Genomic DNA, 27,459 nt, shown 5'->3' with positions numbered 1-27,459 from the left:
AAACTGTTAGGGTTGGTTTAGCTGCAACAGATGTACCGAGACGTGTCTCTAGCGATTCTCAAGTCCGGCGTAAGAGAGTCCTGCGAGTGGCACTTCGTATTAAGCAATGCCTGCAAAATATATATGGGAAATTCTGCAACAAACCTTTTCTTCTTTTGCTCGACCGAATTATTGAAAAGTTGAGGGACCGAGACCCCTCCAAATACATCTTCGTTATTCGCTATCAATTCTTTATAGAAACTTTTATTCGCTTCGTATATCTGCCTGTTAGGCGAACCGTTTTCAAGATCAACCGCTCCTTCAAGTTTCACTCAATCGAGAATATTTTTATCGCCGTTCCTCGGGTATTTATTCAGGCCTCGAATCGGCGTTTGGCCGCCCTTCAAAGCAGTAGAAAATGCTCGTCGGACTCGTCGAAGTCGACATTTCTTTTGAAACCATCATTTATTTTTTCTGGGATAATAAACTTTTAGAAATGATCTACGAATATAAACTTAATTGGAGGACAACGTTAAAGTCGAACGTTCGAATCAGGCTTGAGGATCCGTTGAGAAAATGCGACATTTTTACGACGCTAAATTGAATAATAGTAATGAAACGGTTCAAAATACGATAAAATTCACAGCGAAAAAAATGTAATTATGAAAATCGTAGTTTCTGGGGATTGGGAATGGGGGGAGCTTTTCATGAAAATCAGTCGGTGATTCGCAACAGTCAATTTCGCTTTGAACGGCTGATATAGATTCACGATTTAGCACGATATCGCTGACACGGACGTTTCGCCTTGAGGGAGAAGAGCGATTCCCTTCCCTCGCCTCTAATCTGCTTCTGTCATGAGCCAGGAATTCACGATCGAATGAATACGACACTAGGCGAAATGAGCAAATTCTCTACGTGCTGCTTATCCAGACGACTGACTCCTTTAGTGAATTCGAGTGACTAAATGAAAGAATAAAATTGCTAAAATCTATTCTCATTAAATTATTTGATCGAATTCTAAGTTTGTTGCGCTTGAGGCGACAATTTTGATGGGATCCTCGAGCCGTGTGCACTCTTCGACCTTTCGCTCAATGCTTCGTTTTCATTTCTTTATCGTTTTTAAGTGCTTTTGACCTATTTTATTACATTGCTCGATGGATTCAGATTCGTCGACTCAATTATATATTAGCAAAGTCTCATTTCGATGTCTGACCCTCGATTTTAGTATTTTATACCGTTTTATGGAATCGTTTGAAACGTAATTCAACACTCAATTCGATTCCACTCGGTCTCAATATAATTTCATAATATATTAAGCTGTTTATCGATCTTCGCTAAATCTGTACCAGCAAAGTTCAATAAATTAAAAAATAATATTCGAAATCTTCATTTTCTAATGCATTTTTCTCGCCAGTTTATTACCGAGGCTCACTCGTCTCTGCATTTTTTTATATTAAAAACTCTTCAAAACCAAAATAAATCATTTCTTGAACCTGAATGAAGTATTTTTTCGTTCTTTTGAACCAAGTAGATGCCAGCTGGTCCAACGAGATGTTGTTTCCGGGTGTAACAGGGGCTTCAAGTTCGAAGGGAGGGTCTATTTGTTTGCTGGAATGTGGAGAGGCATAAATCTCAAACTGCGAGTTTCGAAAACGATGAAATCGTACGATATATCCGATAAAAATGGGCACCTTTGGGCTCCTTATTTCCCAGGATCCGATATCTCGTTATGGGAGATATCTTGGGAGGTTGAAGATAGCGAGACTTTTTTACGATACATATCAGGAGGGGGGGCTGGAGTTTCGCAGGACGATGGCCGTGCGGTAAACGACATTTTTAAGGGTGACTCGACGAGAGGAAGGAAGGAAAAGTTGACCCCTTCGGTGCACGCGAGGAAAACAATTTGGCTATTATCTCGGCCATAATCCAGTTGGGCAAATCGTTTCTGGCCATCGAGACCAAGATTTTTCGCCATTTCCCCCCCCCCCCCCCCCCCGCCCGTCTGCCTCCTTTCGCTTCAATGTTTCTATCAATTTTTTTTCCCAAAACGTGATCGGTCCACGTTGCCGAATGAAAATTCGAGGCGGAGGTTTGTTCGTGCACGGATTGATAAATACGAACTCTTTCCTTCATTTCATTCTTTTTCTCTCTCTCTCTTTTTTACTCTTTTTCTCTTTCTCCCTTTTAGAGGGAGTGTATTTCCCATTTTTCATTAAAACGACGCCAGCTCGCCGCCCATATTCGCTCCTCGCTCTCTCCCTCTCTGCATCACCAACTTCCAACTCGAGAAAACCAAACAAGCGTGTAAATCCAACTGTCTTGGTCACTCATGCTCTCGATCCATATCTCAAAATATACGGGCGAGCCAATGCAGCCGGAATTTCAGCTTAAATCGAGACTTTTATCCTCGCCAGAAATAGTGATTGATTTATATCCAATTTGAGACAAATTTTCAAAATAAACGGAATAACGAATTTTCAATGCTTTTCCATCAATCATATTTTTCGACATTTCATCAACGCTTTTCGCATTGCTTTACATCTTTCCCGTTCTTATAGCTCCGTGGCCACCAGGGCGGGTCAAAATGACCCCAACTTTAATCTAGAATTTCGAAATTATTGGCGCTCGAGTTGTGATTTATTTTAGTAGAAAATGGTTTTTTCTTTAACACGGCCTCGCTGATGATTTTTTTTCGCCATTTTGAAAATTAAATAAACATTTTATCCCATGATATTCTTATTCGGAAAGGTTCAAACTAATATCCTGAATTTTTATTTGTCGCTCGGAACGATACTGACAACGCGGCAAGTGCTTGAACATGGCTGGGGTCATTCCGACCCCGTGTGACCAGTGCGTTTTTCCTCGAATGTGTGACCACGGAGGGTTGATTATGTAATGGGGATTCGGTAAAATATCGGCGTTGGTACCAAATTAAATTTTATTTCGATTTTTTTTTTTTTTCATGAAATTTCCATTGTTTGAGATTTTCGATTCAACTCGAATAAATAGTCAAAATGGAAACGAAGGTTTTTCGTTATTGGATATTACAAACGTCACAAATATTTAATCCACGGATTTGGTGACTGGAAATTAAAAATTGAAGAAAACTCGAGCACGCGCACGAGCTTGGTAATACAGAAAAAGAATAATCGTCGGAGGAAAATATAAAAGTCTTTCGGCGAGGGAGTAAAAGACATTGAGAAATGTTCTCCTCTTGTACCTCGTAAATTTGCGCACGAGGGAGGAAGAGAAACGAAGAAAAGAATAAAAAAAATCGTCTCAGGTGTAATAACGTGTGACATAAAGTTTCATGTTCACTATAAATAAGTTATAAAAAGTGGCAATAAAGGGTGCAACGGGAATGATCACCGGAGCTGAAAATCGGTGAGGATGCTTTTTTCTAAACTGAAAAATTCATCAATAATTAATACGAAATTGTAAATTTTCAGGCCAAAACTCTCGAATTTTCTTTCCATCAGCATTCCCTCAGCTTGAGGAGATTGTTAAATCGAACTATTTTCTAAATAAATTATGCTTTTACGAGCAATAAATTTTCTGACGATACACACAAAAATAAGAGTCCCTCGACGATTCAGAATCGCTTCTTGAACTCCTTAATTGTCCGGCATGCTTCCAGTGACGAGTCTTCGAACGCCGTCGAAATAGAATTGCAAATTTTTCAAGCAGAGCACTGAATAAGTATGGATCATCGTAAAAACGGAGAAAAAAACTTACGAGGGTGAGAAATCTCGAGTGAAGCCAACATGCTTGTACGATACCGAGCGATCTTGGCAATTCCTCCAATTCCAATGTTGACCCTTTTCCCAGCCTGCGCACATGCACACACCGCTGCTGTATTTTCCGGAGCCGTGTCTCACGGGCTTCTGATGCACGACGACGATTCGTCGGAAAGCCACGAGGAGAGTTCGTCACGCACTGCTTGCGTGACGAACTCACAAGGTGTCCAGAAACCTTTGGCAATTTTGAAAATTACTCAAAACGTCGAGGCGCCCTGATGCGGATTGAATTTTCAGTAAGTCTTTTCCTCAGATGAATCCGGAAGCTAATTTCGTGTCAAAACTGAAGCCACGGCAAAAGAAGTCGAGCCAGCATCCTAAAAAGATCTTAAAAATAGCCTAACAAACCACAAATTATGGGGGCGAAAATTTGGGGGGGGGGGGGGGGGGGGGGGGGGGAAACCGACTCAAAATTCATTTGGTACTCAAAATAACGTTGCACGGGAAAATACGACGAAAATAATGTTTAAATATTATAGGAACGACCAAAATTGTCGATCGTTGAATATTTTATCAAGGCTTTGGAACCAAAATCAATGAAAAGGCCACACAGCACGATTTCGATCGAGTGCATGGTCAGACGACGTAATAAGTAACTTATGAACGATTTCGCGCCAAAAAATCGCCAAAAAGAAACTTCAATTTTTTTCATTCTTATTTTTGCCAACTCGCACCGCATAAAAAAAAATTCTGTCGACCAAAATCTCATTTCTGCCTAATTTTTGTTGGCTTTAAAATTTCTTTACTCAACCAAAAGACACTTCGTTGAACGAGAAAAAATGTTTTTTTCAAGTGTATTTAAAAATATCGAACACCCGTTTTTGGGACACCTTGTACATGAATTTGCTTACCAACATGCACGTCTCATATGCATATATGTGTGTATAAAGAGGAGAAAATCCAAGATGCATGACAAACGTATGGGTGCATCACGTTTGCTCTCGGTGACGAGCCAAGAAACGTGCGTCGATTTTCCGAATGTTTCAAGCAAGCAATTTCGTACTGGGATTTTCGATCGTAGGGCTCTCCTCTGATTCGATCAAAATTCCATATATTCATGATGAAATCAAAGTGCAGAATTTCATCCTATTGAAGGTGTGACGTAGTCCTTGTTTAATTTTTAGTATGGAAGAAAAAACTTCCAACGACTCTAATAAAAAAGAAAGTTTTTAAATCTGTACGTTTTTTTGAGCATATTGTTGCACGGGAAACCTCGAAATTAAGTTCGACACTGGAAAATAAATTTTCTTGAAGCGAACAGGGCTCCTAGGCACAGCTACGAGACAAGAAAACTTTGGTAACAGGAAAATTCGTCCCCCGAAAATCTTGTTTCTTCCAAAATTTGCAATTCATAGTTTTTCAACCCACACAAATGATTCGTGAAATAAAAAATTAAAGAATTACATTTTTTTTTTTTATATATCGTTCAGCTTCAACGCTACAAACTAGTCATAAAAGATCGAAAGTAATAGAAAAATTGGTTTATGTTTCAAGCTGAAACTTTTCAAACATTGATAAACTAAAAATATAAATTGTTTAAGAAAAAAATACACCAGAATCAGGTAAACTTCTTCGTTAATGAAATACGTTAGGTTTCGTCTTTTTTGGTAGCCATAATTAATTCGTGATGAGTTGCTTTAACTGAAATATAAATGAAAAGCTTCAGTTATCGTAAATCGTCGAAAGCGTATGAAAAATAGAGAGACAGCGGTATGAATATCATCGAAGAAGATTCCGATTTCCGGAGAAGAGCAAGCCGTACATTCGAGCACGGAATTCGGGGGCGCGAGAAAATTCGTGAATTTTATAGGAAAAGGCATCTCGAACGATTTTCTGGTGTCTCAGCAAAGTCCAGAAAACTCTCGTGGGAATCACTGAAGTCTAACATACTCGAAAAGCTCTTGGGCTGGCAACGGTGCCATCTAAATTTCAGGCTCAAGACCCCAAGATGGAGGGAGAAAGAAGGGAGAGACAGGAAGAGAGAGGAAAAGAGAGATAAAGATAAAGATGGAGAAAATTTCAGCGTCATCGGAAAATCGTAATTCTCGCACGGTAATACGTTCGTTTCTCGTTGAAAAATATAGTGTCGCGTGAGACCCTCTCTCGCCTCGCAATGCGGTTTCAGGTAATAAAGTATTAAAGAGAGTTCAATGCGGCGAGAGACGAAAAAAAGGGGGTTGCTCTCGCGATATCGGATGCTGCTCGAGAGATTATTCCTATCTCTTTTATTTTTAACTCTTTCCCTCAAATATACTGCATCGATAATGAATCTATTGATCTACTTGTTCAGCTCGACGAGAGTGCAACCTTCGCGACTCGGTTTTTCAACGATTTTTATTCCTCCGCACTATTTTCACAGTTTTGTTTTACTATAAATGTATATATATATATATATATCGATTTATCTTTAAACTTAATAAAATTCTCACTGAATATTCATGACTAATGAAATTTCATCGAGATAACAGAATTAATGAGCTTTTCCCGGAGCACACCTTATAATGCTATTCTGATTATTCATTACGGAAACTTTAACGAATTCGTTTTGATGCCCGAATTTTCGTGGCTACAGACTCAGATTTTTATAGTCTCCGATCCTTTGAATAACCTTGAATAAAATTTCATTATTAGTTTTAGTAATAATCGAAAAATTTATTATTTTTTCGACTTATCAAGTTTCTGTTACATTAACGTTGTTACTAAATATTTTTAGAGACTGGCGGGGTAAGAGACGAAGCTCCTATGCTAATTCATTGAATGACGTCAGCAATTCCACCTTATAAATACTCAATGATTACTATTCGTTCGGATGAACAATGCGAAAATTTTCAAGTGTGCGAATGATAATATTAATTATTATTCAGAAATACGTTTATTTTAATCACTTAAGGTTGGTAGAAAATTTATTCTAGGTAATTAAAAATTGAGTTGAAACAAAGACAAAGTTTGACAACGTTTCGTAATTTCTTCGTACTCAGCTGTTAGGTTGGATATGATCGTGATGCAGTCACATATTTTCGGTGATTTCTTGTCATTAAAGTCGGTTAACTATCCGTTGTTTTCATTAAAATCATTCTATATATAGTTCTGGTCCAAACTGTCGTTTTTCAAATGAATTTCTTCGTCAATAAGAGTGATATAAGTAAAAAAGTGTGAAGGTATTCGTCCTATTCTTGCGCTGCAATGAAATGACATTTTTACACAATTTCAACATTCAATTTCTCCAAAAAAAATTTCAGGAGATATTCATCAACAAATAGAAACATTTTTATAGACATTTATTCACCTCAAAAATTTGAAGCGACAACCTTAAATTAATTTCGTCAGAACAATTTGAAATCGTTGCGACGTCATAAAACCGAGATATTCACGTAGAAATTTATCAAATTTGGTGATAACTAATTTGGTTCAACATCAAGTGCGAAAACACAATTTTTTTCAAAATTTTTATCTGCTTAGTTATCGAGTAATTACGCATTGAAGCAGATTTCTTATGCCCGGAATGTATACCTATATATATTTATGGAAATGCTAATCAGGAAAAATTTTTTAAACTTTGTATTGTCAAAATTGGCATTAAAGAATGTGTTCACCAAATTTTATAAAATTCTGATCATTTTGAAATTTTTTATGTTTTTAGCATGCTTCATCAAGGCAATATTGTAAGCCTGTACCAAATATATCCTTAATCAATCAGTAAAAAAGTTTTTGATTGTATGCCCCTAAAAATTGATCCTCTAAGATCTCCAAATGAAAAAAAATCCCATGAACATCGAAAAAAAAAAATATTAAATTAAATAATTGATAAAATAATTCCCAAAGAAAATGACAAAAAAATGAATATTTGGACTTGAAAGTGTCTTTTCCACAATATTGTAATCGTGCAATATTTTTCCAACAAATTTTGACGGACCTACAGTCTGTCTCATGATTAAATATCTTTTTCGATCTATTCCATTACATAAGAGTGAGAAATTTATCTGGAGCTGACTTTAAATCAGGTCAGTCATTGGGTCAATGATTTTTTCAATGGACGTTTTGTTTTGCTGTCGACTTACTTTCGTTCAACATTTTTTTTATTCAATACCATTCCGTCAATAATCTACTTAATCATTATTTTCAAAAGAATAAACACGCGTTCATTAGTTTTTTTTTTTATTTTCTTTTTTTTTTAATCCACCTTGGCATGTGACAGTTTTTTCTATACGTTTTTTGAATAATTTTATCACACATTTTTTTATCGGCTTACTCTCTACTCACATGTTGTATAAACACCTTGGATATTGTGCTTATTTATACGATGCATAGTTATGGCGACGTAACACATGGTGGAAAAGGAAGGGGCAGGAGAAAAAGAGAGGCAAATTTGTAGGTTTATCGAGGGAGCAGCGCGTGAATTTTTTTCGCTCCATCAAACCAGCAGGCACATTGTAAATGCGGAGAAGTTATCGAGCAAAAGGACACGACTGAAATAACTCGGCGTCTCTGGAATTCCGCTCACGTGCCCTTTTTACTCTCAGTAAAGTACATTTTATTTATACGAGCGGGGCTATAAACGTGCGTCAAACTCTGTCACACACTCGTTACTTATATTCGCAGACGACTGAGAAACACAAATATTGAGCTTCGCCGCGAGCTGGCCACGAGAGCTTAAATTCTTTCGGAAATAACTTATCCATCAATTTTTTTCAAATTTTTAAAATGTTTACGAAACTTTTCACATTTTCCAAGCTAACGATAACGAATAAACAGTTTTTCGACTATTCTTTTTTTTGGTTTCATTTCGTTGGAAATTCTGGACCAGGATTATATTAGACTTAAAAGCTGGACGATCAATAGACTCGGAACTTGGACGAGCATATTTTATAAACCTTTTTTTCTCACTATGCAAATTTGATGAAAATCTTTAAATAGATTTTGGCACGTTGCACAATTATTCAACGACTCCGGATCCTGAAAAGTGAACTAAAATTTTCATGAAATCAAATTGCGTTTCGTGCTCGAACAGGCTAATAAAAAACTGCACTCCAACGTTATTGGGAGCCTTCGGGATGGATTTTAAAAAATGATTGACACAAAAACGATTTTTTTCAATCACGTTTTTTCGTCAAATTTTTTCATCAAGTTTTCTTGAAATTTCTCTAATTTTCTGTAATTACACAACGGCCTTGAACGAATAAATTAAACAACTAACGATACGAGTAACGCTCTGAAGCAGACCAGGAGCCTCCAGCCTCGTAATTTGGCGAAAACTGTACTACGAGGAACGAGCCAACGCCACAGCGAACTAATGCAAATCGCCAAAAAGCGGTGACCGGAAAGAAATTTCATGGGTTCCTTCGTGAATTCCATGGGATGAGATAAAACGACGAATAATTTATAATATTTTGTAATATTTCGACGGTGAATGTTGAGTCGAGCCTTCATTATTGTTTCGGTTCACAGTACCATAAATTATTTGGCGAATTCGTAATTCGTTCTTCAGTTGTTTATAATAATTTACGTTACGATCGAACGCGTGTGCTGGAGCTATCGATAAACATTATTTTCAAATTTGCCTTTTTATTGAATTGATGAAAAAACGCTTATAAAAAGTTTCAACATCAAAGAGCCGGCTCTCAATCTCTCGCTCTCTCTCGCCCCTCTTTATATTTCGATACAATACGGAAACGCGAAGCCTCGCTCGCTCGCAGTACACCAGAATGCAATATCACGAATACGTGCAACGCAAGCATGCTTTTGAAATTCTTCGTACATCGAGCTCTAGAGCAGCTCGCGATACGAGGATTTGATTTTTCACGAGATGTGGCTTTCCATTTATTCCTCTCCTTTATTCATGCTTTTTTTACTAACAAATAAAAACAAGAATTTTTATGGCCTCGAGTAGGTCCAATGACAGCAAAATCTAATGCCAATTAACAATTATTTCAATGCGACATCGAAATTGTTTTGAGGCTTGCCAATAAATTTGAAGAGTCGCGGTAGCGATTCGGAGACGAGGAAATTTAATGAAGCTCCCAGAGCCTCTTTAAGGAGCCATCGCGTTGCCAAATGTTTTCGAAAACTTTCAAAATTTATTTCATTATAAAATAATTACAGTAGTTCATGGGATGTTGCAAGCTCGCGTAATTTTTCATTTCTTATTCGTTTTTTCAATCGATCGCGACTCCTTGGCACTAACTTAAAGCATTGAAAATACATTAATTATTTAATTTTTCATTCCATTAAAAAATTGTGCATTTTTCCGCGCATTTTTTTCTCACACGAACTTCACTGGGAACGAAAATTCGAGTGAAAATGCATCAGAACTCATTTGAATGAAATTTCAAAATTGAAATTTTCATTCAGCTCATTCATTCGACTTTCCAAACCCTCGGACTAATTTGCACTGATTGCACTGACTCCTCCCGACGATAAAATACCTGCAAATTATGTATGAACAGCCCCGTTTTTCCAGCTGGGGAAAAAAATTATATGTAAAATCTGTAAAAGAGCATTCGATAAAATTCCTCATCATTTTTGCACAAATTTATGAGAAAAAAGCGTCCCAATTGGGATCAAATGTCGAGGAAAAAGTACTGCCAAGTGTCGAGTTATTTTGTTTTTTTTTTTTCTTTTTCTTTATTTGTAGCGGCCAGATTGATTCAGTGAAAGGTATATTAAAATTATTGAATTCGGGGCAATCCCATAAAATATTTGATTATGCTTGAATGGAATAAATTTATGAATATGATCCAAATAAATTTTGAAATGCATTATATTTGCAAATTTTTAAGCCCTGCCTCATTCGAAGTCAAATAAGTCCACGCAAATAGCAATATCTTTACTCGTTATTTACCACCATTTAAAATCTACAAATTCGTTAATAAAATAACGAAAATTGAATTACCTGGAAAATTCTCCGAGTCGCTCGTAATAATCAATCCAATGTGAAGCAATAAAACCCGAAAAAGAACTAGCATTTCGTAAAAAATCATTCATATAGCGATGTGTATTAAAGAGAACGATAAAAATTTTTTTTTAAATCACGGTTTTAAACAAACCTCAAGCCCTTTAATTAACAGCGTTTTACAAAAATAAATTAAATTTCAAGACTATTGAAAAATAAGGATTGCTTGATATCGTGAATTGTTCGTCCATTCTTCAAAAAATATACGAGAAAAAGAAAAATTATTGTTCAAAAAACCTGTGTATAAATTCACAAAGAACATTTTTTGAGAAGGCAAGTAAAAAATTCAAAAAATTTCCCATCGCAAAAAAGTCCCTCCAAAGTCAAAGGAAGTCTCCAAAAAATTTAGCCCCCGGATGCCTCTCATGTTTATTATACTTGAAAGCTTCAACGTAATCAATTCTCCTCCTGACGTTTCCACATCGAGCTACAATGAAGAATTACCGAAAAGACAAGACAAAAGCTTTGTTTGATATAATCTGACATGTAAGTGCTCCTTATTAAGCAGATTTTTCTAAATTCACGATCTCGGTGATGGCTCAATCAAATCATAGGAAGGTTGAGTAAGAGAGGACCAAATCTGCAAAACTGAAATGGGCTAACAGAACATTTTTTTTCGTAAATTTTTTAGGACAAAATTTACAAAAATCACCTGTACTTGGCTTCATTGAAATGACATGATTTTATTTTTGTAATGAAACAAAATTATTAGAAGTTATGTTTGTATGTCATCTTTGTTTAGAGTGATATTAACCATTTCAAGTAGTAATATTAGACATGGTTGCGACTTTTTAATACTTGGCGCTCTTTTTTCCACTTTTTGAAAGGTTTTACAGTGGATTCTTATCTTTTTATTATGCATATTATGCACGAATATATTCTGTATCTCCAAAATAAATTTATTATCCCTGGTAATAATTTAATCAATGCATACATAGCGAGCAAACCATTTGGTCGACCGATTCGGACTGTTTTATTCAAAATTTAGTCCACATTTGCATTTATCTGGAATTCGACAAACGTCACAATCTGTTGGATATTCTCGCTTTGTGAAAAACAAATGGTGAAACATTTTTTTCCTCATCTTCCCCTGATAATATTTAACAACAACAAAAATTGGACAATTGAATTTGAGTGACGTCACGTTATATTAATTTATGTCGCCAGTATAATTTAATGAGTAAATGGTAATAAAAATTATTCTTGTCATTATAAATTTGAGTTACCATGAAAAGCATAGCTAGCTGCGATGCAAAAAAATCCATATTTTTCTTCGATTGGGTTTAATAACTGTTAACACTTGCCCAAAACGTGACTCGGAAAATGTGAGCTTTCGAGTGAATTTTGAGAAGTCGCTTTAAAAAGTTGATCATTTTTTTTAATTTTGACTAGTGATCATGGCCTAGAAATTTCTAGTTTTCTGTTTCGTAACGAAAAAATTGATATCTGAAGAAGCAGTGACTTGTCCGTTTAGCTGTTTTTCATTCTTATCTGAAAATTGTCTCCGATAAATTTGATTAATTTTGGCCTCGATCGACGTAGAATGTTTTATAGAACACGTGCCGAATTTTTTATTATAAGTTCAAAATCTATCCATTAGAAAATGTAGCCTCGTATGCAAAAATATGGGCGACTTTTCCATTTTATTAACGCTCCACTGTAAACAAGCTCCGAATCGATTTTAATTATAAATTTTCCTGAGCAACGCTTGAATATTCAACTACCTTCTGTGGGGAATTTCAAATTTTCATCATAAAACATTTAGCCATTAAATGAAGTATTCCTTACCAGCAACTTCAATTATTATCATAGAAAATGCTGAACAAGTTCGGAGATTCTTTAAACCTCAACCCTAACGAACCAACGAATCCTAAAAAGTAGAAAAAAGGACTCGGTAATCAAGTGAGCGACTGAAACCCAAATCAAGTCGTAAATAAAATTTTTTTGCGACCCACCATTATTGACGAGAACTCGCTGGTCGATCAAGATCGATCCTGCCCCGACAAATCCGGTAATTATCTCAACGGAAAATGATGAATTTTACGTTTTTTCGGGCTCTTATTTATCGATCTTGTCCTCTGTTCGATATTTTCATTTTTCCGGGTGTTTTTCTTCCTAATTGTATTTTCCAAATAGTTTATTTCACTTCTTTTTTTTTTGTATTTGTTACTCCACTTTTCCATGATCCACCCGTTTTTTTTTTTTTCCAACGCTTTGTTATTTTCTTGACACTTGCTCAAGTGTTTCGTTTGTTCTTTGTGACTGTATAAAATTGTGAAACCAACAGCCGAATCGATTGAAAAAAATATGACCTATTGATAAGGCGAAATGCGCAATTTGTCGTTGAACGAGCAGCATATAAAAGTGACAATCGTTGGCACGATTCAAATTCATTCGACAAACGAATCACGATGAAGCTAAACTTACTTATTTCTGTATTATTTATCGTTGGGCTGCAGATCTGCACCGGTGAAATGACACAAGCTGAAAAGGTTTGTTGAAAGCGGATTTTTCAACATCGAGAAGACGAATGTAAGTTATAACGTTTTTTTTTCTCTTCCAGCAACATACGTGTCCGAATTCCAACCCCCCAATAATTTGTCCTCATAGTGATACTCGCTTGTGTACGGTATGTTACAATAAATTCATCGTTAATGTAATCCTTGTTTAAATAATGTCATTACTATTTATTGGTAAATTTTACTTACTTTATTTATCGTATTTGTTATGCGTTATTAGAAAATTTATAGGTCAATCTTTACCACCGATCTTTTCGTTAGTTTTCATAAACCGAATAAGTGCAAATTTACTTTCGGTTTATTGCTGAGAAAAGTTTTTCTGCTTTCGGTTCCTGTTGCGAATTTGCGTGGACGTAGTTGCCCCGACACGTGTCGAAACCAAAATTTCATTCTGAGATGAAAATTGGTAGGAGTATTAAAACGTAACTTTATCGTTCCCCGAGAGATGACAGAGCACGTTTTTCGTACACTTTTTAAAATATTATATAGTAAAATCTGCAAAATGCTACTATCGAGTTGTGCTCTGCTAACAAAATTCTTTTTTTTTTAGATTTATTGTTTCAACAAAAATCCACAGGTCTGTAAATCGTTAATTATGTTTTCTATTAATTTTATAGTACCCGCAAACTGCATTGTGATTCTAAAATTAAATTTTCATTGCAGCCGCTCGAAAAAGTCGGTAGTCTATGTCCGAACGTCACCCCACCGCGGATATGTCCGTCTTCTTCCTCTACTTATTGCCAGGTTGGATATACTACCTTAATTTATTCACTCCTTCGTGCAACAATCTAATTGATAATGTCTCTATCGTATTATGTGTTTCAGACCTTCTGCGCGAATGCTGCAAAAGCTTAGGTTTGTGTTAATTCGATAGTTTTCAAAGATCTTTAATTATTCTGTTAGGCGGAGGCAATTTACATTGTTTTTCAATATTTTTCTCACCTGTTGTGTTTAAGGAGGGTGGCTACCGACGATACAATGTTGCCATGCTAAACCATGTTAAATACATCAAAAATTTCAAAATGATAAGAATTTAATAAAAAATTTGGTGAACATATTCTTTAGGGCCAAATTTGACAATACAAATTTTTTAAGATTTTTCTTCTGTACAGTTATCGAGTAATTGATCACTAAAGTTCAAGTGTATAAGCATAGCGTTTCCATATATATAGCTATACATTCCGGGCATAAGAAATCTGCTTTAATCCGTAATTACTCGATAACTAAGCAGAAGAAAATTTTGAAAAAAATTGTGTCTTCGTACTTGATGTTGAAGAACATTATCACCAAATTTGATCAATTTCTTATCAATTTGACGAACGTAGCCACCCTCTTTAAGGAGGGTGGCTACCGACGATACAATGTTGCCATGCTAAACCATGTTAAATACATCAAAAATTTCAAAATGATAAGAATTTAATAAAAAATTTGGTGAACATATTCTTTAGGGCCAAATTTGACAATACAAATTTTTTAAGATTTTTCTTCTGTACAGTTATCGAGTAATTGATCACTAAAGTTCAAATGTATAAGCATAGCGTTTCCATATATATAGCTATACATTCCGGGCATAAGAAATCTGCTTTAATGCGTAATTACTCGATAACTAAGCAGAAGAAAATTTTGAAAAAAATGGTGTCTTCGCACTTGATGTCGAAGAACATTATCACCAAATTTCATCAATTTCTTATCATTTCGACGAGTTTAGCCACCCTCCTTAAGTACCCTCGGTACGTAGTGAGTCAGAGAGTTTTAGTCTTCAATATGGGTAACGTAGTATATATTTCGGCAACACCGTAGCCCCTGGGTTAGCGTACGTGCTCATACGTACAAGCATTGAATCTACGTATAGTCGCGTATAGGAAACCCAGCATCTGCGTGTTTCGTTTTTCATCAGTGGGTAAAGAAATCCGAAGTGTGTACGGTAAAAGAAACATCCCTAACCTCAAAGAAAACTTCGAAAATGATTAAATTTACGGTGTCTTCTTTTCATATTTTCTATTTCTTATTGTTTCCGAAAATAATTGATGCATGAAACAGACAAAATGTTCGTTACAAATGTATAATATTTCTTTTGCAATACTGTGTTTCTATCGTTCACTCAATTTGCGCATGTTCAGACGGTTTCGAAAGTGTCGCTGTAACTTATATTCGAATGAAGCGCCATAACCTACAATTCTGCGGTGTTGCCACATTTGCGTGTTGCTCAAAAATCTTGTCTTATTTCCAGTCATTTCTTAGAACAAAAGCAAGCTTTGCATGTTTTCCAAAAAGAAAAATGTTCATTGGACATTCGTTTATATCTTCTCCAAATTTTATCAAAATCTGTTTGTTAACTTCAACGTTATAAATTAAAAAGTGCGTCTGAATCACAGATTCGCATAAGACTTCCTGTTAACTGCTTCAATAAATTAAATCATTGATATCTCTTTTCAAAGTCAACCAAACGTCACAAAATTTTAACTGACTCATTTTTCGAAAGATTTTGACATCTTTACAAATTTTTATAATTTTCTGTTTGTTAATTGATTTACCGAGGGTACTTCCTTAAATCATTTCCACCACGGTTCATGATCTTTTTTATGGGTTTTGCCTTTTCATATGACGCTGAAATTAGCAACGTTGGAGTCCAACGAACCGATGTAAAAAAGCCTCCAATAATTCCAGTAATTCTTCAATTTCGTTTCCTGAGACTGCAGTTTGAAGTTTTTCAAGCTGCGCCGATGCTTCGTGAAATAAAAAATTGGTGAATTACAAATGTTTTTTTCGGTCATTTCGTTAGGCACTCGAACGTTGCAAGCTTCAGCGTCGTCTTTTCATTATTTTTTTATCGCTTAATGTGTTTTCCTCATTTATAAATATTTTTCTCAATTGTTGTGTTGAAATCATTTTCAGTAGTGTCGTTCCTGATTTTTTAAACGAAATTATTTTTACCTTTTCTCCATTTCTCTTCTGTTGTCATTAACCTTCGATTGTAAACAGGCTGCCGGCTACACCAAGTAACCACACTCCGCCAATCGATGCGTGGTGATTCCAATAACGTCAAAGCTCAGAGAATTAGTTCGATAGAGTTATTGATATTTCGTAAGAAGGCCCTGTGGACACCCTCGCGATATTAAAATTCGACGATGCTGGTAAAGCTCAATTTCCTGATTCTTGTCGCACTCCACGAATATTGCAAATATTTTTTAAATATTCAATAAAAAACATCACTGAAAATCAACGATTCTTGCTATTCCCCCCTCACTTTTCTTCACTGCAAATTTATTTTTAAAATCTATATGATGGATAAACTTTGAGGGAAGGAAGACTCGTCGAGCGATGATATACGCAGCGCCAAGTGCCCAAAAATCAAACTCCAGATTGAGTTGATTTAACTAGATTTTGAGCAGAGCATATGAGCTCGATGACTCGTGAGGTTTTTCAATAGCAAAACCCGATGACTTACGGACATTTTGAAAAAAATATATGTCGCACAGAAAAAACGAATTGATTTAAACAAAAAAAAAAAAAAAAGTAGTTCTAGCGTATAATTTTTCAGATATTGCAAGTTACAGTTCTATGGTTTCATCATCCCAACACATGGTAATCGTCGAACAAAAAATGTGTATCGAAATAACTCGAGAACGGTTCTTACGATTTTGATTTTAAAAAACACAGTGTTAGAGTATCTATTGAAGAAGAAAAAATTTTTAAACCATCGCGTACGGTCTAGTTTTTGAAAAAGAAAATGTAACAATAAAAATCGTATAAGAAATTGGCTGGGAGAAAGAAAAAATATGAAAACTGTAAAATTACGAGGAATCATGAAATTTTAGTAAAATATCGTAACCATATATTTTTTTACTGATCATTGACGATAATTTGAATGATTTTTGGAACGTATTTCACAACGAATAATGTTCACACAGGAAGGGAGCTGCGCCCTATTTTTTATACGGCACTTAGCTATCGGACTACCTTAATAAAGTCCTAATTGGGACTTGGGACTCGAGGGGACCGAGATAAATTTCCAAATAGGACTTCTACCTTCACTCACGTTCGATGGTTGACGAATGAATTGGAATAACGAAAAAAGTCCCACTTGGAATTGCATCTTTGTTGTCTTGCAAAAGTCAAATAGCGAAATACACTCAAACAATACACGGAAGTCAAAAGTCTAAATAATTATAAATTGATCAAATTTGGTGATAATGCTCTTCAACATCAAGTGCGAAAACACAATTTTTTTCAAAATTTTCTTCTGCTTAGTTATCGAGTAATTACGCATTAAAGCAGATTTCTTATGCCCGGAATGTATACCTAGAAACGCTAGCTTATACACGTGAACTTTAGTGATCAATTACTCGATAACTGTAGAGAAGAAAAATCTTTAAAAATTTGTATTGTCAAATTTGACACTAAAGAATATGTTCACCAAATTTTATAAAATTCTGATCATTTTGAAATTTTTTATGTTTTTAGCATGGTTTAGCATGGCAACATTGTATTCTTGTGAACAAAGAAATGAAAAAAAAAAAAAATAAAAAAAAATAAAGCCCTCCGTGATCGGCTGCTTTCACGATAATAGACGAAAATATTAAAGTGTTTGAAGGAGTTGAAAAAGCAAATGGAAAACTCGACAAAGGTACGCGTGCCCGAAATTTCCTGTTTTTCAAACCCCTCGGTCAGAGAAAGGGACGAAAAAATTTAGGGACGCAGCAGTCCGGTGTAAGAGCCTTAAACTCGACACACCTGAGCCAAATAATTTTAATAATAAATTGCACTCCATCGCAAACTCCCCGTACCGACTTTAACATATATAAGCACGAATAAATGGGATGAAAACTTTGATTTTACGGAGGTTATAAACTCCATCGTGATTTTCGAATAATGGTCTCCAAAATCCTCGAACTATGAATTAAAAATTAGCGTAAGAAGATTTGGGAACGGAACTTTATTGAATAATGGACAAAAATCCATGGAGGAAATTTAATCTCCGATTTTCTAACAAAGATATAAGGAAAAAATCAGATTTCCCGAATGTCCTACCGATTTTACTATAAAATTTTCTTCAAAAACTCACCGATCCCACGATCCAAACTCACTGTCCACTTTCGCATGCGGTGATGCTAAGAGACTTTCCAATTTTCACTTTGAAAATATTTTTCCACTTTGCCCGCGAATAGGTTAATCGAATGAAAGATATTCAGTTTTTCATCATTTCATTCAATTTATTCGAGTTTTGCTGTCACTTTTTCTCAGCTAACGCTCATTGTGTTCTTTTTATTTTAAATCATCTCGAAATGGATACTTTGATATTTTTTTTATTGACATTGCAACCTCAAACACAATTCGGATGTTACAAAATATTACACACTGCACGCTCAGATTTCATCGCATATTCGATCAGTTCCTGATAATTTATCCTTTTCAATTTATATCTTGAACTATGTGTTAATTTTATTATTACACAAATGACACACAAAAAACTTGGAACCGTGTAATAATAAAGTAATAAAGATTATTCGTGAGCGCTCAGAACTCAGAACTGTCCTCAATTCTCTGCAAACAACATACAACGGTTCATTAAATGATCACGACGAATAGGAAGACTGCTCCGTTGTTGGTTAATCGAGCAGAAGAAAAAACTACCAATCAAAAGAAACGTTTCTGATGGAGCAGCTCAATTACAAAGTATCGTTCTGTTCTGATTGGTTGGAAAAGCCGCGCCAATAAACTAAAAGCGCCATCAGGAAATTGGCAACACTGTCGAATAAAATGGCACCACTGAGTTATCGCCAAAATTCTCTTGCTCGCGTCCTCACTTCTTCTCGCTCATTTCGTTCTTGGCTTCGTTAGTGAATGGTCAAAGTATTGTTCGTAGTTACAAGTTGAAATCATTCCATTATTCAACAACCGCGTAAAAGAAGAAAAAAAACTTCGGATAAGACAAAAAAATGTGCAGATAAATATTGAAGAAGAAATTGATAAATCGGGAACAAAAACCATGGAAAATGCGCAAGAGCTCGAGATTGAATATCCTGGCCACGTGGCGAAGCGTTTGACCAGCCAGGAAATCGATAAAATGCGTGCACAGGATTCTCGCCTCGTTACGGAATTTCGTGCCTGTCAAATTGAAAAAGAGTCCCGAAAAAATTGGGACTTATTTTACAAACGAAACGACACACGCTTTTTCAAAGATCGGCATTGGACAACTCGGGAATTTCGCGAATTGCTCGAACTCGGAACGTCGAATGAAGAAAAAGTCATGATGGAAGTCGGATGCGGCGTTGGCAATCTCATTTATCCCTTGCTCGAGGACGGCTTGAAATACAAAAAAATTTATGCCTGCGATCTCTCGCCAAGAGCCATCGACTTCGTTAAGGTAGATAACATTTTCAACTCTTCAATTTTGCTATTGAGGTCTGAAAAAATAATCGATGCTGTCGGATTTTCTAACCCCTCAAATGAGCTCTGGGTCTGGCAGACTCAAACTGAATTAGGAAACTTCATTTTTCAACCATTTTGGGCCTCTGAAGCATCCTTCGGGTCAAAGATTCTGCCAGAAAATTAAAAAAAACTCGTGGTTTTTGATTCTCAAATTTTTTTATCAAGCTTTCCATTTTTCATACTCTTTCTAGTCAAACCCTCTATACGATGCAGATTTAATCAAAGCATTTCACAATGACGTCACGAACGAGAATTGCTTTGACGAAGTTGAGGATCCAGTGGATTTAGTAACTCTCGTTTTCGTGCTTTCGGCTATTCATCCAGATAAATTCAAAAGGTAACAAATAGGTTTCAAACTCAATGAATTTAACTTTTCTGCCTTACAATTCCTGAAACATTGATGAATACACAGAGAATGAATGTTCTCCGGAGACTAAAATTAATATTGATTTTGCAGCGTTGCTCTGAACATTTTTAAAATTATGAACAAAGACGGCACGCTCTTGTTCAGAGATTATGGCCTCTATGATATGGCGCAGTTGAGATTCAAGCCGGGTCACAAAATTGCTGAGAATTTCTATATGAGACAAGATGGTACAAGGTAAAGTTTTTGAATATACAAAATTATGACGAGAAATAGTTGAAACAAGATTAGACAAGAAACAACAAATAAAATGAGAAATTTGATGGATTTAATGGCAAAATGATGATTTCATAGTTCAACTGATTGATGCTGATGTTTTTACTAAGCAATGTCTTTCGCTCCTATCTGATAACCTTCTTTTTTATTCAAAACATGAGATAGTTGGAATTCAAATCCACTGACGATTGAATTCTGTTTTTCAGAAGTTATTACTTTTCCGTTGACAAAGTTAAAGAGATTTTCGAATCTGTGGGCTTTGAGACGTTGAGTTGTTCATATGTGGAACGAAGGACCGTCAATGTGAAGGAAAATGTTGACGTTCAACGCATCTTTGTACAGGCTCGGTTCAAAAAGTCTTGAGATGTTATGCCGGCAGAAGAATCTTGAAGTAAGTTGTCAAAAACTATTGAAAGAATCATAAAAGGATAAAAAATTCTTCTGAATTATAATAATTACTTGGTAAAAATTTCATTTGGTGAAAATTCGAAATTATTCACGTCACCGTACTTGACATTTTCTCATGATGATTCCATAGTTCAACTGATCGACTTTGATGCACAACTTTTGCAATGTCTTTCGCTCCTATCTGACAAAGAAAACATAGAATCTGATTTCATGAGCTTATATTCCAGCAATAACTGAAATTTGTCTTTTTTTCTTTCAACAGAAATCACAAATTCGAGTTTTGGTTGGGAATTAAAACAAAGAGTGCAGCTCGTCGAACATGGTAAAATTCTTTGTAATAATTTTCGTAATGAAATCCAATTTCATCACTTTTCGACACAATGATGATTCCATAGTTCAACTGACCGTCTTTGATGTACATACTCAGCAATGTCTTTCGCTCCTATCTGACATTTAAAAAAAAAATCTAATTCCATCAATCAATATCTCTGCATTACCTAAAATTTGTGTTCTCTTTTTTCCTACAGGAATCGTTAAGTTGAGTTCTGATTGGAAATCGAACTAAGAATGGAGCTCATTGAATATGGTAAGATATCAAAATATTAAAATCTCACATTTTTTTTTCAATCTTTCACATAATGATGATTCCATAGTTCAACTGACCGACGTTGATGTACATACTTAGCAATGTCTTTCGCTCCTATCTGATTTTATTCAATAATTATTGATTGATTTTGAGTTTCGAATGTCAAAACTTCTAATGGAATTATTTTGGTTTTATTTTCAGCGTATCACACAGCTAAAGAGACGCAAAAGGTTATCACTAAAAAGCGAGGTGAGTTTCACTCCATTTGATCAAATACTACTATAAAATTTCAATTTTCTTTGACAATGATGCAAATGAATGGTATTGAAATAAAATTAATGATGCAAATATTTGTTTCGTCACTACCACTGAGTCCAAATTTTGCAATGAATTTCTAAATCTTTTTCAATCTACTGGAAAATCTTAAACTTTGATTTTCTGTTACAGCAAAAAACTGAAAATTTACAAGAAAGGAATGATCCAGAACCGAAAGGAGTGAAAAGACTAAGTGAGTTTAATGAACAAAGTTTAAAAAAAAAACTCCTCGATTCCAATTTTTTGGGTTCCGTCGTGATGAAACAATTGACTGAATCTTTCGTGAATGATTATCACCATTTATTAGCTCTATCTGAACGAATGCCTCATTCAAAAAGAAGAGAATCTGACGATTAAAATTTGCTAATTCGTTTTGTATTTTCCATTAACAGGCGGATCTCGAGCGTTGCTTTCGTCACGGATTTTACGTTCATTGAAATGACGTTTCTATTTGAAAACTTGGGGAGGTTTTAAAAAAAAATGTTCGAGTAGATGTTTTCTCGTTCGATGATGAAAATCCTGTTATTAAGATGAGAATTCATGACGATACTGTTATTGTTCATGACGAAAGATGAAGGATTTAAAAATGGACTTATTTCCAATAAAATAAACGAAAAAAAATCGATTTATCAGTTTTTTTTACCTCAAATTACGAAACGTTCCCGGCATTTGCTTGTGAATTCAAACGTGTTTTGTAAATTGCACGTCGAATTGGGCATCGATTCGAAAAAAAACAGAGCACAAGGATGAAGACAATGATGAGCGTACCGCCGATGGCAGCTCCTCCCACCCTTTTCATCTGGGTCCTGATGAATTGAGGATTTTCTTTGCTTTCGATTGAAGAATTCTAATTTATGTAAAACTTGAAATATTTACAGTTCATGAGAATTAGAAGAAATGAGCTTTTATGAAATTCAAATGAATTAAATTATTTTTCCAATTATCATTTGGAGGTACTTTTAATAAAACTGGAAGTTCATTCATTTAAATTAAATGCCAACCGTTTTTTTTTATTTAGAATTCTGGATTCATGGTTATGTTGATAATTATGTAAAAGCATAGAAAGCTCCTTACATTGATATAAGCTTGGATAAAATATTCGTTTCGTTTATTCAAATGGACTTTCGTGTACTCACATACTACTGAATTCGGTTGGGGAGCAACAATAGTAGTAATTGAGCTCAGCATTGAAACAACAAGCTGAAAAAGTTCTCATCTTTATAGTGGCATTGCACATGTGCCATTGATGTCCATCTTCTCCTCGTCTCGATAAAATGCACTTCGTTTCTTCTGCTAATACACCTGTCGGATACGTGGTGGAATTTCCACATGGAAAAAATCAAAAGCCTTCAACATGGTGGGGAGAAAATTGAGGTTAATTTCACAGTGAAATTTCGTTACTCAGCAGTTGATAAAAAATATTCTGCTCGGTTATTGTTGGTTAAAGAATTCGAGGTGAACTTTTAAAAAAAAGCTAATAGAATTTCATTGAAGAATTTCACTAGGATGAATTTGGAAAGGAATAAAAATAATTGATGAAATTGGAATGAGGAACTCTACGAGGATTTCGCAGTTCCTAACCTATTGATTCATTTTTTTATATTGGTTTATTTAGGTGATCAAATTTTTCAAACTTTATTTGACTATTATTGTTTCTTTTTAGCATTTATCACATTATCAGTTTTCACAATAATTTTATATTCATATGTAACTATAGCTTAAATTACTCACATGACAGCGTCATATTAAACAAAATTATAAAGTACTGAATCCGGCGTACAATCACGAAATTCGACGACATTTAATCAACTTTTTAATATCTTTGTTATTATTATGAGATGATTTTCTAACTCTATTGTCAACGGAAAGTTAAAAAAACATGAACTTTCAAAAATTCGACATTTTGACACAAGTCAATGGCTCAATGGGATATTAAGAACAAACAAGAAAGCATCTGCAGGGACAAAGCATAAATGAAAACTGCAGGCGATAACGAAACTTTTTTTTTTTATCCGAACAATGTGCCTCCAAAAACCATTCGGTTCTACATTTTGTTATCCACAAAAATAAAATTGAACAATAAAAATTCATTTTTTGTTCGATTTTTCAGACGGAAGATTTGTTTTTCTCACTATTGTATTTTATTTTGAATTCTTCAATTGTGCGAGTCGCTTCAACATCCTCTTGAAAGAGATTCATTGCTTCTTCTCTGATACCTTGCAGAAAAAATCGCCTACAAACAAGAGAGTGTATTCGACAGGGTTTTTATTGCCAATTCGGAAATTCATCGAATTCGAAAATTACGAGATTGAATAATATATCGTAAAAAGATAATTAAAATGAGACATTCTAATGTTCAATACTGCCCAATATTTCAGTACGTTTCTCTTTTGTTGTATTGTTCGAACCGATTTACTCATCAATTATTTCGAGGTTATGTTTAATTGGTTTAGTATAATCAAATCTGATTTTAACAATTTGTCTCAATAGATTTGATGGCGAGGTTTGTTAGGCGGCTGATTTTGAAGAATTCTTTACCTGTTGTAAAATGCTATGCAGCCTGCCAAAACAGCTGATCCGAAAATTATAGGGAAACTTAGTTTTCCTGGTTTTCCAGGACGAATTTTCGAGTGGTTCAGTGCCATTTAATTAGATTTTTTTCGTACTTTCGTGTGAAATAATCACTTAATTATATTTGATGAGTAAGTCACTACAAGATCGACGTAAATATGAAATCAGTCGGTTCTCGGCTCGACAATCTGTTATTGTTACACAAAAAACACGCAAAAAACTTTATACTTTATACGTTCACATAGGGGGCACAGCCACCGGGCGCGTATTTTGTTGTGGCCGGTCACGAGAACGAAATCAATGTATAAATTATCTTTCTTTAACTTATAGACCCTGAATCAAGGGTTCGACGTCATGACCATTTTTATTAGTTTTAGGAGGCAAGCTTCACGTGAGTTTATAAATTCAATAATTGAAGTTGATTTTAATTCAATTACGTTCGGAGGTTATGTCAGCATGACTTTGTTCTTTTTTTTCGTATTCTCTACTGTAATACAATACTTCAAATTTGCAAAATCAATATTCACAGTGTCTTCATTATTAATTTTCTCATTCTTTGAATATTCTTCAAAAGCTGGAAACCAAATTTTCTGAAAAACTTCAAATACTGTTCTGAAAAAAAAATTGAATGTAAAGAAATTTTGTTTTTCATGCGCAAATTCATTTTTAATTTTTGATAAGTACTCCTGACAGCAATAATAATCAACTATAAAATGAATTTGCAATTTTTATAGACGATGCATTATTTTTTCAGGTACATTCCGACTGTTTAGATCCTCACCAACTATTTTCAAAGAATTTGGCATGTCGATACAAAAAGAGTCCAGTTTTGTACCAAAAAAAGTTTTGGTATTGGCCAAAGTATCACGTTTTGATTTTGAGAGATTACGAGAGCCAAAACTCAACGACAAACAGATAGAAACTAAGCTCCTAGAGAGAGGCTCAGATTGCAAAGCGATGCTTGAAAGTCATCGCAAAAATAAAGATGTTGTCAACCAAGCTGTCAAAACATTGGAAACTTTGAATATTGAATACAAGTTGACGGACAGGTTATTAAAATATGAAAATATACAATAAAAAGATTCATTTCCTTCTTTTCGATATGAAATTTCTCAAAATCAGTAAAAAATTCAATTCTTTTTCCTAGTGTATTTTCAAACTTGATTGACCGACGCTCAAATGTCAAAAAATTAAATTATTTGAAGTAAATTCATATTCTCAAGTCCATTTCTTTAATCGTTCAGTGTGATTTTGAATAATTTTACGATATTTCATTAGGCTGAGCATAGATCAGGCCAGTTTTGATTGGGCGGATATGATATTGGCGATAGGAGGTGATGGAACATTTTTACTTGGAGCGAATCTTGTCTACGACAACAGCAAACCAATACTCGGGATAAATTCAGATCCATCAACTTCTGAGGGTTATTTAATGCTTTCCCCAAATTACACTTATCAAATACCAAAGATCTTTGAGATGTTAAAATCAGGAAATTTTAATTATCTCATGCGGAGTAGAATTCGAGTCACACTGCGAGGAACTGGAATTCTGAATCCTCCTTTCCACATGCATGAAAAGGGAAGAATACTTGGAAAGGAGAGTTACAAGCCATATTATACTGACAAAGATTTGGACATTGATAATTGCTACATTCAAAGGTATCTGGAACGATTTTCATGAAAACTGCAATTTATTGCAACTCGAAAGTTTTTCATTCCTTTGATGAAATCAAAGGAGGAACGAATTCATTGTTTTTTTCTATTAGAAGGTTCCAAGCTGATAATCAAGAGGATGCAACTCTCGGGCACGACGCCCCTAAAGAAAGAAAGTTACCGTGGCTGGCTCTGAATGAAGTGAGTCAAGAAAGCATTTACTAAAATCTCAATCCTCCACAGTAAAACCAAAGAAAAATAAGGTTGATATTTCTATTGCAACGAAGGTTTTCATCGGTGAGTCTTTGTCAGCACGAACCAGTTCTCTCAACATCAAAGTAGACGATGGACCAGATTTTCACAAAGTGAAAAGTTCTGGTTTGTGCATAAGCACAGGAACGGGATCGAGCTCTTGGTACAGAGCAATAAACAGCTTGACGACTCAGATGGTCAAAGACATTTTGCGTGTTGCCGATCCTCATAAAAGTCACACCGAAGAGGAACTCGAAAAAATTTGTACAGATTTTAACAACAGTCTTCAATTCCCTGCTGGTAATTTGTCAGAAAAACTTTTTCATTAGTCACCCTTTTGGAACTAATTTTATTGGAAATTTCATGCTCTACAAGTTTGGTCCTTTACGTTTTTACAGTACCCCCAATCATTTTGGAACTAGGCATGCTTAAGGTGCGCTCAGCTCAATTCAATAATTAATAGCAGATAACAAGCGCTGAAGCTTAAACAGTGGGAGTTACAAAAAAAGTTCAAAAACCTTTTTTTTCCGAAATTCGATTCTCTACAAATTTGGTCCTATACATTTGTGCCGTATCTCCAACTCTTCTGAAAATACACGTCATTGAATTGCGCTTCACCAACTCGATTTATCAAAATCCTATCAGAACCTCTAATACCGAAACTAACAAATCTACAAAAAAAAACGTTGAATCTTTTTCGTAGAAAATTTAACGCTCAACAAGATTGGTCTATTTTGCTCTACGATTATCCGTTAGCTCGAAAAATCAATAAAAAATATATCAAAATGCTAAAAAATTTTGGGAGCTAACACGAAAAATTTGTTTCAGATGACCAACGAATGAGCTACGCAATAAGGGACATAATTATCAACGATATATGGCCACTGCCAAAGACGATTGCGCCCCGCGACTTTTGTACAACGATGACGGTTCAATCGCAGTGTTACGACGCTGATTTGGTGTTGGACGGTGGAATAGGAGTTCCCTTCAATGTAGGAACGACAGCATATTTGACGATCGATCCTGAGGACGCCCTGAGAACGATCGTGCTCGAAGATTGAGGCCGGAAGGAGAAAGCGAGGAAAAAGGGAATGCTGAAAGCGATTTGAATGTACATAAAAAATGCATTTTGTAATTCCACCTACGATTGTAGAAAATGTGTTTAAAAAAATATCAGTGTAAAGTCAAATGTACCAGTCATTGCAGTTTTAGAGATTCATATATGATAGAAAAATCTCAATTTTATATATATTTTTAAACAATGGCCCGTTGGATATTTTCTATAGAAAATAAAAACAATCTTTTTGTTTAAAAGTCTGTGTGAAAATAGCCTTATGAACTTGACAAGAAATTATTTG

The 27,459-nt window shown here is 35.0% G+C and overlaps 2 protein-coding genes, 2 long non-coding RNA genes and 4 other non-coding genes across 13 annotated transcripts; 7 read left to right on the top strand and 1 right to left on the bottom strand.

Moving 5' to 3' along the window:
* The first annotated feature begins 13,904 nt into the window (after window positions 1–13,904).
* LOC122418490 (uncharacterized) lies at window positions 13,905–16,410 on the top strand. The gene is made up of 3 exons (XR_006262518.1): window positions 13,905–13,988; window positions 14,070–14,099; window positions 16,227–16,410. It is a non-coding gene; the product is annotated as an uncharacterized lncRNA (long non-coding RNA).
* A 2,615-nt stretch (window positions 16,411–19,025) lies between these two features.
* On the top strand, window positions 19,026–21,559 carry LOC122418484 (tRNA N(3)-methylcytidine methyltransferase METTL6). Its single transcript, XM_043432731.1, has 7 exons — window positions 19,026–19,611; window positions 19,868–20,013; window positions 20,134–20,277; window positions 20,523–20,707; window positions 20,987–21,046; window positions 21,252–21,310; window positions 21,512–21,559. The coding sequence occupies exons 1-4, from the start codon at window positions 19,234–19,236 to the stop codon at window positions 20,677–20,679; spliced, it is 825 nt and encodes a 274-aa protein (XP_043288666.1). The 5' UTR covers window positions 19,026–19,233; the 3' UTR covers window positions 20,680–20,707; window positions 20,987–21,046; window positions 21,252–21,310; window positions 21,512–21,559.
* On the top strand, window positions 20,371–20,457 carry LOC122418568 (small nucleolar RNA snR60/Z15/Z230/Z193/J17). The gene has a single exon (XR_006262533.1). It is a non-coding gene; the product is annotated as a small nucleolar RNA snR60/Z15/Z230/Z193/J17 (small nucleolar RNA).
* LOC122418569 (small nucleolar RNA snR60/Z15/Z230/Z193/J17) lies at window positions 20,831–20,920 on the top strand. The gene has a single exon (XR_006262534.1). It is a non-coding gene; the product is annotated as a small nucleolar RNA snR60/Z15/Z230/Z193/J17 (small nucleolar RNA).
* On the bottom strand, window positions 20,891–24,304 carry LOC122418487 (uncharacterized). Of its 3 annotated transcripts, none has more exons than XR_006262513.1 (4): window positions 24,164–24,304; window positions 22,762–23,858; window positions 22,269–22,487; window positions 20,891–20,905 (listed from the first exon to the last, which is right to left on the bottom strand). It is a non-coding gene; the product is annotated as an uncharacterized lncRNA (long non-coding RNA). The 3 variants fall into 3 exon arrangements; XR_006262514.1 differs by having other exon boundaries at window positions 22,269–22,431; XR_006262515.1 differs by lacking the exon at window positions 22,269–22,487.
* On the top strand, window positions 21,096–21,182 carry LOC122418571 (small nucleolar RNA snR60/Z15/Z230/Z193/J17). The gene has a single exon (XR_006262536.1). It is a non-coding gene; the product is annotated as a small nucleolar RNA snR60/Z15/Z230/Z193/J17 (small nucleolar RNA).
* On the top strand, window positions 21,354–21,440 carry LOC122418570 (small nucleolar RNA snR60/Z15/Z230/Z193/J17). Its single transcript, XR_006262535.1, has one exon. It is a non-coding gene; the product is annotated as a small nucleolar RNA snR60/Z15/Z230/Z193/J17 (small nucleolar RNA).
* Nadk2 (NAD kinase 2, mitochondrial) lies at window positions 22,863–27,290 on the top strand. Of its 4 annotated transcripts, XM_043432729.1 has the most exons (7): window positions 24,446–24,587; window positions 24,951–25,245; window positions 25,475–25,855; window positions 25,963–26,050; window positions 26,137–26,401; window positions 26,500–26,534; window positions 26,930–27,078. In XM_043432729.1, exons 1-7 carry the CDS (start codon window positions 24,551–24,553, stop codon window positions 26,942–26,944), a joined length of 1,116 nt encoding a protein of 371 aa, XP_043288664.1. In that variant the 5' UTR covers window positions 24,446–24,550; the 3' UTR covers window positions 26,945–27,078. The 4 variants fall into 4 exon arrangements, with proteins under 4 accessions (XP_043288663.1, XP_043288664.1, XP_043288662.1 ...); XM_043432728.1 differs by lacking the exons at window positions 24,446–24,587; window positions 26,500–26,534 and adding an exon at window positions 22,863–22,999 and having other exon boundaries at window positions 26,930–27,290; XM_043432727.1 differs by lacking the exon at window positions 26,500–26,534 and having other exon boundaries at window positions 25,966–26,050; window positions 26,930–27,290.
* The last annotated feature ends 169 nt before the right edge of the window (window positions 27,291–27,459 follow it).

The sequence above is a fragment of the Venturia canescens genome, chromosome 11 (assembly GCF_019457755.1).
Source record: "Venturia canescens isolate UGA chromosome 11, ASM1945775v1, whole genome shotgun sequence".
NCBI lineage: Eukaryota > Metazoa > Arthropoda > Insecta > Hymenoptera > Ichneumonidae > Venturia > Venturia canescens.
The sequence above is the reverse complement of the archived record's forward strand: the minus strand, read 5'-3'. Positions and strand labels throughout refer to the sequence as shown.